General features: G+C 37.1%; 1 protein-coding gene across 1 annotated transcript in view; it reads right to left on the minus strand.

Annotated features, from left to right (window-relative positions):
• TTC7A (tetratricopeptide repeat domain 7A) overlaps positions 1–12,105 on the minus strand; it is a 2,391,665-nt gene that overhangs the window by 1,219,658 nt on the left and 1,159,902 nt on the right. Inside the window, exon 14 of the mRNA XM_044060227.1 lies at positions 7,393–7,465. Within this exon, the coding sequence (XP_043916162.1) occupies positions 7,393–7,465 (73 nt within the window). The remainder of the gene's footprint in view (positions 1–7,392; positions 7,466–12,105) is intronic.

Consider the following 12,105-nt stretch of genomic DNA (forward strand, 5'->3'; position numbering starts at 1 on the left):
TAGAGTTCTTCCATCTGACAGCCTGAGATCTGTCAGAGAGGAAATTGGAGAACCAGGAAAGACTATTAGTGGAAAGATTAAGGCTGGAGAGGTGGCAGAGTAGGTGTATATGGGAGATGGTGTCAAAGGCAATGATAGGTCTAGCAGAACAGTGGATACAAGAAGTCCAGAATCTTGGGCTTGATTAACTGTTTCTAAGAAGGAACGTAGGGCAGTTATGGTGCTGTGGCCTGGATGGAAACCATGTTGGGTGGGTGTAAGTAACTGATTCTCCGTTAAGTAAGGTAAAAGTTGGTAGTGGACACATTTCTCTAGAATTTTAGATATTGGAGAGAGCAGGGCTATAGGGCGGAAGTTAGAAATGGAGTTGTTTTTACCTCCTTTATGAAGTGGTAGAATGTAGGCTGAACGCCAGAGTTTGGGAACGTATGACTCTTGTAAGGATCGGTTAATCAGCATGCTAATTGGAAGAGCAATTCCTTCAGCTGCGAATTTGAGGAAGGAGGGGGGAATGTTGTTGGGGGCGTTGGAACAAGGTTTTAGTTTGGTTAAGAGCTTCTTTATGAATGTTGTGGAAACTGGTTTGAGTTGAAACATAGGGTGACAGTCATTAGTAGAGTTTAGGAAGTTGGAAGGGTTGTTGTTAGGGAATGTTTTGGTTAGCTTGGCTTTAGAATCTGTAAAGAAAGTCTTGAAGAGAGAGCTCAGTTCATTGTCAGTTAAATTAGGGTCAGGGTAGGGGTTATTTCGTGACCCAGGATGGAGAAGAGAGTTAACAGATTTCCAGAATTGTTTTGGGTTGTTATGATTAGTAGACTGAAGTTTATTGTAGTAGTTTTTTTGTCCCCGGTGATTAGTTTTTTTACTTGGTTGCAGAGTTGGGTATATTGGAGCAAGGCAGAAGACTGTTTACTTTTCTGATAAAGCTTCCAAGATTTGTCTCTGAGCTGCAGGGTATGTTTAGTCTCTTTGGTCAGCCAAGGACCAGATTTGGCTGTGATTCGTTTGTTTCTAAGGGGGGCCAGGGAGTTAAGAGTATTTAGGAAGATGGAGTTAAAATGTTCTATGGCATTGTCAAGGGAGAGAGTGTAAAGGATTTGCCAGTTGATTTGTTTGAATATGTTAGAGAAAATTGTGGGGTTGAAGTTGCTAAGGTTATGAGTTTGGATGTAATGATGTTGGAATTGTGAGGGGTTAGCTGAGCGATGAATGAAGGCATGGAGATGGTCACTAAAGGAGTCGGGGATAGTTCCTGATAGAGAGATTTTGTTTGGATGGGAGACTAAAATCCAATCTATGATGGAATCTGGGGGGTGTTTTTTGTTAGGCCTAGTTGTAGAATGGATTACTTGGGAGAAGTTGAAAAGGTTGATAGCTAGGGAGGGGGAAGGTGTGTTGATTTTGTTCCAATCAATGTTTACGTCGCCTAGAATAAATGTTTCATATTTTATTTCAGATGAGGCCCAGTGGAGAATATTCTCCAGGATAGAGATATTGTCACCTGGGGAGATGTATAAAGAAATGAAGCAGATATCTTTATGTTTATTGAGTTGGAGCAGACAAGCAGTTATTTCAGTATTTTTGAATAGAAGGGTTGGGATTTGCAGGGGGATTATGGAGAGAAGGTTAGAGTAGATTAGGGCAGAGCCTCCACCTTTTTTGTTTATTCGGTCACTCCTGAGGATGTTGAAACCTGGAGGTAAGATTTCAGAATCAGAGATATGGGGTTTTAGCCAGGTTTCAGAGATGGCTAAGATGTCAGGTTGGTTGTGATTAATCCAGGCGTGAACATGGTGAATTTTGTTGTTAAGGCTCTGGGCACTGATAGTGAAGACCTTAAGGGTGCTAGGAGACGAATTAGGAGTAGAAGGAGTAGGAGTGAGAGGCATATTTGAAGTGGGGGAGGAGGGGGAAGGAGTTGTTTGTACTGAGGCAGGAGCCAGGGTTAGGGTGAATGCCTCCAGATAAGGCTAGGAAATTATGTGAGATAACTTTAAGTCTTTTAAGTCTGGAGAGTAGGAAGTTGTTTGGGGTTGGAGGAAATGTAAGAGAGAGGCTTTTTGTAGAGGAGGAGAGTATTTTGGGATGGAAGAGCTGTAGTAGGTTAATTGGGATAAGGGAGGTGGAGATGGAGTGGAAGTGATTGAGTAGAGGAGGTAGTGGGTGGAAGAAAGTGATAGTATGTGTAGTAGGCAGGTATGGGTGAGTTATTAAACAGTAAGAAGTAGCATGATGGAGAGGAATAAGAACGATGAGAAGAGAGAAGGGGAGTCTGAGGGAAAAGAGAATTTGGGAGTACATGTTTGAATGGGTGGGGTAAGGGATGGAGAAAATAAGTAGGAAGAAGAGAGTGGTTTTGGAGAGAATGTGAAGAAGTGGAAGGAAGATATAAAGTAGGAGAGGAGAGGGTAGGGTTAAGTGTAGTGAGAAGTGGGAGGGGTAAGAGAGGTTGGAGAAATAAGAGGAGGTTTTAGATTGGTTAATTAATGTAGAAATTGATGGAAGAGGGAAAGATTGTGATTGGTTGAAACAAATGGAGGGTGGAGTTGGTGATGTATAAATGTGGATGTGCTGGGGGGTGGGTAGGATTTGGGGGCAGGGTAGGGGAGTGGAGTGAGCCCGTAGGGTGAACGGAGCAGGAAGAGCCAGAGGAGGAGAAAAGTGCGGAAGACAATCAGTAAAGAGTGAGTATTCAGAACGTAAGTTTAACAAGTTTATCAGAGATGTGAAGATGGGGAAGGTAAGTGAAGGAGAGGAGGAAGGGTAGTGAGATGAGCAGAGAAGTGGAGTTAGAGGGTAGACTGCAAAGAAGAAAGACAGAGGGAGAAGGAAGAGACTTCAGAAAGGGAGTAGAGGAGGGCTAAGTAAAGGAAAGGAAGGCTGAGAGTTCTGGACAGTAGAGAGGGAGGGAGCAGAGGAATGGAGGAAGAGGGCTGTAGTAGGGGAGATAAGGAAGGAGAGGGAAAATAGTGGGAACAGTAACAGGTAGTGGAGCATCACCTAGTGGTCAGTCAGACTGGAGTAGTAGAGACCCCAAGGGGGGAATCAGGAAGGGAGCTAATGAGGTTCAGGAAGGCGGTAAGAAGTGCAGGGAATACTGAAACAGCAGAGAAGGGGGTAGAACACCCTCTATACTTTCACCAAAAATGCCACCCTAATACAACATGCGGATGATTCCACTCTCATTTGCACATCTGGCAACATGGTACACCTCCCAAAAAATTACTCAGGAAGCTTTAACAGGCACTGAAACATGGTTTCATAACTCACAACTTATGTTCAACCCAAAAAGACCAAATTACTACTTTTTCCCCGAATTCCTCTCTCATGAAAAAACTAAATTTAAAGTCCTCTTTCTTGATAATACAACCACTGAAGTCATTTCTCATAGCAAATTATTAGGGGTGATGGTACATGATAATCTTACATTCGACCTGCATATACAATATTGCATGAGAAAAAGTCATAAAAAACTATGGATGCTTTACAGAGCCAAAAACTTTCCCAAAGATGCAACTAAAACTACACTTGCCATTACTTATCTCCTCCCCACTCTTCTTTATAGCTCTCCCTTCCTTATTAACCTCCAGGCTTTACAAAAATTAAAATTTGAACAATGCTATAACAAAGTTGCTACATTTGCAGCACATATCCCTTTCAGAACCCACCAATGTATAGCACTGAAAAGCCTTAACTGGTTAGAACTGCCACATCAATAAACATATACACATCTTACCACCTATAAAATTATCCTGCATCCATCTGCCTGTCCAGCACTAAAAAACATTCTACACAACTATGTTCCAAGTTGGTCATTGCGATCCATTGACCAAAAATTCCTCTCTGTCGAAAACCTAGCAAATGTGCTGCCCATTGTTTGTACTCGTACAAGGTTGCTAAGGCTTGGAACTCCTTACCTGTATCCATCAGGTCAATACCCTCCATCCCATCCTTCAAAACCATGCTGAAAGACCTCCTAGCTAAAATATGGCTCTGTTCTTGCTCAAATCAAGGATAAACTATATCCCTAAATGTGAAAGGTATACTTTCATTCCTAATACTTCCTTAATCTCCCTCCTTCACTTACTTCCTTACTGCTATATAATTCTCTTCCCTGACTTTCTCTCTAAATATACCATAAGCATGTTTTTCCTCACTACATATTGCAATTCCTATTAGACTAATTTACCTTTAATTTCTCTACAAACTGTCTAAAATTTCTTCTAAATATTAAATGATTGTTATATACCTTGTATCGATTTTTAACCATGGTTTTTATATTATGTCTACTTTGTTATAATTATTTAAACTGCAGATGATTTTGTTTTATTTTTGAAGATTGTAAAATTATTGTTCTTAAAATGTTTTATAATAATTTGAAACTTTTCTCTACAAGCCTGTACTGAAAATGGACATCTACCCAGACACACTTTCCTGGTAATTAAATATCAATAAATAAATAAACAAACACTGATATTGTACTGCTCAGCCATTCAGGTTTCAAAAATCTATTCTCCTTTGCGTCAGAATGGTTAACTTTTTTCTTCCACTTCAGTTAATAAATACACAAATGGTGCCAAAAACTTAAACCAGAGTACAAAACTGATAAAATCTATTAAAAATAAATATTTAAACTAAAGAATAAAGCAAACACTGCTAAGGAGACAGAAGCGGCTTCTTCAGAGAGCAGAAATTCCTCGTTATTACTTACATAGCCCCTTCGTCTTAAGCCGTTCTCCAACAGAACACGTACACAGGTTTGTTCGAGACCATGGTGCTAGCAGTGTATGCTTTATTGTTTACTGGTGGTTTCGGCACTGTTACTGCTTTTGGTTACATTTTTGGAAATATTTAAACTGGTTTAACCACTGTAATATATATTATATCTAATAACGGGTTGAGCCTGTAATAATTCATTGTTTGATCAGTATTCCACCCTGGCAAAAAATTTAATTATATAACTAAATAAATAAATATTATATGGATTATTCCCTTGCTGACAGCGGATGCAAAATAAATAAATAAATAAGTCCATGTTCTGTGTACTACTGCAGCTTAATTACATAACCATATGACATTCCTTTGGGTTTCTGACTACTAAACACCTCAATCTACAGAAGAAAGAATCAGAGACAAAACCCATTGAAAATCAGGGATATCTGGCTAAAAAGAGATAGACACAATTAGCCATTATCCATATTCAAAACCTAGGCTGGAGGTAGTCAGGGAGTTTCAGAAGCAAGAAAGTCTGTATTAGGCTTTACTTCCATTTTTTATAGCATCTTATACCTAAATGTTATTACCCCAAACAAAGCCTTTCCCTTACAACTAAAAAGCAAACGAACAATGTATTATCAAAAAATATTATATAAAAATGTTTCTATCAAAAATGTTACAGGAAGTATGCTGGCAAGACAAGACATGTATTTCGCAGCTTGCTACATTGGAAGTCAAACAGAAAAAGTCAACTGGTACTTAAGTAACTGTTTAGAGGTGCAGCTCCCAATCTGGAGTTAAAGTTCACCTTTGGGTCAAAGTACCATATGTGGCTCCAATAGGAAAGGCAGATGGTCAGAGCACCACTGAGAACCAAAAAGATTAAACAATTTTGCAAACTATGTTAAATATGTAATGCATTAATCAAATGGTATGATTTTGTTCTGTATGCACAATATGGCTTACTGAGACCCCAACAGTGACATTCACAGATGACAAAACAGAAATTACACTCCACCTGTATGATTTTTAGCTAAGTCTGCTTCTTTTTTTTTCATTGTAAGTTTAAACATTAAAATGATTTATAAATGCTTATATTAATGTAAACAACTGGCAATGTGAAACAATGTATATAAAGTAGTTCTGAAAATGACATGTGCCACAGTAGCAAATATTGTGGATGGAGTGTTTATAATCATTGTAAGTGAAGACCAGCAGCAAAGAATGAAAGAAGTATGAGCCACATAAATGTTTGATGTATATTTCAGCACCTTTTATACGTAGGTACTCAATCAAAGTAGCACATACTGTCTGAGCCTGTAGCAAGGTTCACACTGCCCAAGCTTAGCAGATTAACCATAGTGCCAAGCAGACCAGATTAACCATAGCCACATGATGCTACAGAGACACTACACACAATCATCACTTTGAGCTGATTAGATCAGTAGCTAAATAGAAAAGTCACAGCTCCACTGATATGTGCTACACTGCCATCACAGAAGGGTACAGTGCAGGGCAGATAAGTACTTGGGGACCCTTATTCAATAAGACATCTGAATCCTGTATGCATGTACTCAGATGAAGAGAATCAGAATACGCAGGTAACTAATTTAATTGCAGTACAACCATAGGCTATAGATAAAACAGACAAACCTATCTGACCATATTAGGAATTAGTATTTCGGACATGTCAAGTTCAGTGTACCGTGAAGTGCTAAACACCATACATTCAATGTCCTTTGTAACCTTGTTACCATCTACATTTATTTAATCAGTACATCATAAGCATTACAGAAAAAATTCAAAGACTTCCTGCAAAAGTTAGAAGAGCTCTCATTTTGATCCCATAAAACAAGCAAGAAATACCATTACAGAATATCTTTGCTGCTTACATTTATGGATCTAATCCAAACCACTGGCAAGTTACATTGTCTTACAGCCACTTCAGGGCAGCCCTCAGTCCCAATCCTGCCACAACATCATATTAGATAGGCACTACTAGCCTGCTGCATCACATCAACAAAAAACTAACCATTACCCATGTGACCAGGGAGCACAGGCACAGTGGTCACACAAAATAATTAATCATAAATTCATAAAATCAAAAAGTCTGGGATAAGACAGACCAAGTCAATGGATGCTGGCTACTGGTATAAAAACACCAAAGATCAATGAGTAAGGAAGAAGCAAAGATGAGCTGGAGAAGAGTCACTTCCTAACTAGGGGGGAAAAAACTTCACTGATGTTTGGCTGTCTCTCTGTCTGTATCTCTGCTTTCAGTCTTACCTTGTGGATGGGCTGGGTGCAACACTGGGAATTTGGGACAGGTAATATGCAACCCAGGATGCCTGAACCATGCACCAGTCTGTAGTTTAAATTAGGAATTCCTGGCCAAACCTAACAGCCCACTGACATCACAATACACACATTACATAGGTAACTATTTTTTACACTTGTCATACTTCTCTCTTATCTGTAACTCAGGTTTAAGATGACTGCTTTCAAGTCAAACTTTATTCTATTCTAATGGAAAATATTGCTGTCAACATTTTCTGTTTTTTTTTCACTCTAAGAAACAATAACAACACATAATCCTTAAACCACCAGAATTCTGTAGAGTTTCATCTATCATTCTCTTAAAGATCTAAACAATAAAAGATCAGGTGCTTCACTCACCTCTCTCACAATGGCCAGCTGTAATGAGTAGTAGAGTGCCATCTGGTGGTCATCTGGAGCTAAGTCGTATGCTCTGCAGGGATAACCAGAAAAAAACAGACATCAAATCTATTTTAGGAGACACCAAGAACAAGACACACTGAAAATAATTACAAGAGATGAAAACACTTATTCATTCATTCAGTCATTCATTCATACGTGCTTTTATTGACCAGGTTAGTCCCACTAGGCCAGCGGCCTAGCTTCAGGGGAGACCCAAGGTAATATTACGCTCCTTCTTCTTTCGGCTTTTCCCGATTAGGGGTCACCACAGCGAAACCCAACCTTCCACGGAAGGCGCACACGCACACACACACACACACACACACACACACACACACACACACACACACACACACACACACACACACTCACACCTAGGGCCAATTTGGAGTGTCGAATCCACCTGCAGCATGTCTTTGGGATGTGGGAGGAAACCGGAGCACCCGGAGGAAACCCACGCGACCACAGAGAGGACATGCAGACTCCGCACAGAAGGCACCCCAGCCGAGAATCGAACCGGTGAACCTCTTGCTGTGAGGCAACAATGCTAACCACTGCACCACCGTGGCCGCCCCCAAGGTAGTATTACACTGATAGGGGAAATTTGGCCAGGGCACTGGGGAACTTCCTCTACTTGTTTGGAGAATGCAAAAACGTTGTTCACTGCTACACTTCCAGTTTCTGTTCCAAGCAAGAAGCAGCTCAGAGAAACTGGAAGGAAGATGGAAGCAGCAAGTATTCATGATGGTAAGCAGCAGAAGGAGAAGAAGAGCTTGCAGAAGGGAATGGAGTTGGAAAGTGGTTGTTTGCATAGTGAAATCGAAGTAGAAGGAGCGGTCGGATTGCTGAGAAAAGAGGAGATGGCTGGAGTGAAGTAGGCTTGTGAAGTGAAGGTAATCGAACTTTAGCAGGACTCTGAATACCAGTTTCAAAAAGATGTACTTTCTGGGCCGAAGTTTGAGTATTTGGTTACAACCCTCCAATCAGGAGGGTTGTGGGATGATTATCTCAAAGAGATGATAATGCAGACTGAACCAGAAAGTGAAGTGGCGACATCATGGGGCAATATTATGGGACAGAATTCCAGAAGAGGAGGTGAGAGATGTTACAGAAGGGAAAAAATCATACACAAGGATGCTGAAAGAAGGAAAGAAGCAAGTAAGAGAGGGAGAAAGAGGAAGAGAGGTTGTGAAAATGAAATTTGTTGTACAGCTCAGCAGTATGGAAGAGAAAGAACTCAAAAGATATAAGGTATGAGACATATTTTTTGCAGCCCTGAGAATACCACCTAATGAGGTAAGAGCCTTTATTCACCTTAAGAAAGAGCATTATTTTGATATTTTACTTTAGACTGGGCAATATATGGAATATTTGCTAGAGAAATTTGAAAAAAGACTGTGGTCTGTAGAACTCTTTATGTAGTTCAGACTTTTGAAAACATTTATGTACAATTTCAAGCATTAAAGGACTGTTTAAAAGTTGTATATAAAGAAGTGCTGAACATTATGAAAAATATATGATGATACAGGTTTATGGACTGGGGTGGGATTGTGGGGTAATTGAAGATGGAAAAATACAATCTTGTGCATATTCCAAGTATAATAACTGTCAAAGGAAATAGAGGTGATGTAAAAGATAAGGAATAGCCAAACACTTGTGGAAAGAATGATCATTTAATATGTAATTGTGATGAGAGAAGATGTTTTCTTTGTGGGAATGCGAGACATGAAGCAAAGAAGTGTGATTTGATATTTATAGGGCACAATTCAGTCAATTGTGATGAACAATTACATGTTGAACAAAAAGAACAGATACAAGAATATGTGCATGATATACAAAAAAAACATACAGCATGAACATGAAAAACAAAATATTATACAAGAGGAAAAATATGGTGTATAAAAAAGATGAAAATAATGAAGGTGAGGAATTAGTACTTGAAAAAAGTAGAGGATGACAGTAGTTGGAAAATAGTAAGAGGTAAACATAATTCAGTAGGGAAAAGGGTGAAAGATAGGAAAAGAAAATTAAAAAATGTGATTATGAAAGAAAGCAAGAAAAAAATACAAGGGGTGAGATGGAGATAAATAAATTTTAAAAGAACCTGTGGATTTAATCAATAAACATTAATAGTATAAAAAATAAAGAATGTTAGGTTTATTGGAATGGTGTATATTATTTGATATTCATGCACTTATTCTAGAGGACACAAGAATTTTAATGGAAGAAGAAAGGAAGCAGATGGAAAAGTTATGGGTTGGGAGCATTGTATGGAAATGGGATTAGATATATGTTCAGGGATTGCTGTGTTATGTAATGAAACAGTTAAGGTCTTAGATTATACGTTAGATGAATTAGTGTTAGATATAAGACAGATATGTATAGAATTATTGCAATATATGCATATGTCACTAAAAAGGAAGAGAGGAAATGTTAAAAAATCTTAAATTATGTAGGGGTGAATATGGAAATAATATTGGTAGGAGATTTTAATTGTAATTTGAGAAAAGAATGAAAGAAGGGAATGATGTTAAAACAGTATATGAAATAATGAAAAGTGGAAAGTTATACATATGGGAATAATATGCATTGGACTTATAAAAGCAATGAAATTAAAACAGAGCTTGATTATTTTTTATTATCTGATAAATTGAAAATGATTAAAAAAAGAGCAAAGGAAACAGGTTTCCCAGACCATTTGGCTGTATGGGTAGAAGTAAAAGAATACATAAGGATGGTTAAAGGTATAAAAAGATTGAACTAAAAAGATTTAGTTAAATAAAGAGGAGACAAAAGAAATTGATCAATTATGGAAAGATCATGTAGAAATGAGAATATTTTATAAAAACTGGACTGATTGGTGGTTAGGTTTAAAAAAGTGTTTTCTAGAATGTCAAGCGATGAAAAGAGAGAAAGAAAAGCAAAAATATAGACTGTTAAGTCAGACAGCATTCAGAGAAATAGTAAGAAATAATAAAAACTTTCATGGAAAGGAGAAGGAAATATATGAAATTAATCAAGAGAAGATTAAGAAAAATATTATACAAACAAAGGTTCTTTTTACAAGGGAAAAAGAAGCAGCAGCTCCATATTTGAGTAAAATGGTGAGAGAAAATGAGAGGTCAATAACAGAATTGGACATCAATAAAGGAGAAAAGGTGAATATACAAGAAAAAATATTTAAGGTAATAGAACAGTATATAAAATACATTTAAGAAAGAGATAAAAGAAAGGCAAATATGAGAGGTAAATATGTTTAAGTAAAGAAGAGAGTGAGATTACAGAAAAATATAAATATAGGAGACCTTGATGAAATCTTAAAAGACTTGAATATGGAGAAAGCTAATAGATTAGATGGAATTGAGTATCATATGTATTATAAAATGAAAAATTGGTAAAAAGTATATTTTGTAAAAGTTTTGAATGAATGGTTATAAAATGGGATAGAGAAAAAAGAGATATGTATCGAGACCATGAAATTTATGTGGAAGAGGGGAAAAAGAAGGGAGCTACATATTAGGAATTTGAGACCAATAATATTAAACAATACAGATTATAATATATTTATGAGAATAATAGGGAAAAAGAGGAAGGTGTGGATAGGCTGATGGAGCCAATGATTTTTGGAAAAAAGGGAAAGGAAGTCAGGATTTATTATGCACATTATGAGAGGTAATATATGGCATTATAAATAAAAATGTGGAAACCAAAGTATTGGTTGGAGAATTAAATAAAGCATTTGATAGAATCCAATATGAGGAACTACTGAGGATATTAAGAGATTATAATATAAGTGATGAAATAATAAAAGCTATACGATCAGTATATGAGAATATTATTAAAATGATATTAAATGGATGGCTAAGTCAAGAAATAAGAATAAAGTGTGGGATAAGACAAGGCTGTCCAGCAAGGAACATCTTATTTGCATTAGTTATGAATGCGACTGTAAACACAATGAATAGAGAACTGAAAGTAACAAGGTACAGGATAACAGAGGGGTTCATGTCCCAGTTATTCTTGCTTATGCATACAATATAGTTTTAATTACTAAAATCAAGAAATAGATGGAACAAGGAATTAGAGTATTAAATAATTACTTAAATATGCTTGGTCTAAGCATCAATAAGGATAAAAGTAAAGAAACTGGATGTGTGGGTAAGTTATGAGGTATTCACTTTAATGATGAAGAGGTAGATATTTTAGGAATAACATTTGGGGTTAATATGAAGAAGGAAACACAAAGCGAGCGGCTGATACAAAAGTTGAAAGAGATATGTATATTTTGGTGGTCATACATATATCATATAAGAAAAAGTTTTGATTAATAAACTCTATTCTGTTAGGTGAGACTATTTGGCAAGCATATATATGACCCCTTCTATGTATGAAAAAGAACAGTCATTGATTACATATTCATTTATATGGGGATCAAGATTAAAACCTGTGAGGAGAGGGATTTTGTATGTTCAAGAAGAAGACGAAGGAGGGCTAGGATTAATAAATCCTATAGTACATGCAGCTTTGTTGAATTTGTATAAATTTGAGGGGTTAAAAGAGGAAAATAGGAAATTAGTAAATGACATAATGAAAATCAAATACAAAAGATGTTTTGGAAAGTTTAAAATATGGGAAAAGATAGAAGAATAATGCCATTAATAAATTTAAAGA

The sequence above is a fragment of the Protopterus annectens genome, chromosome 1.part0 (genome assembly GCF_019279795.1).
Source record: "Protopterus annectens isolate FY-2018-M chromosome 1.part0, PAN1.0, whole genome shotgun sequence".
Taxonomy (NCBI): Eukaryota; Metazoa; Chordata; order Ceratodontiformes; family Protopteridae; genus Protopterus; species Protopterus annectens.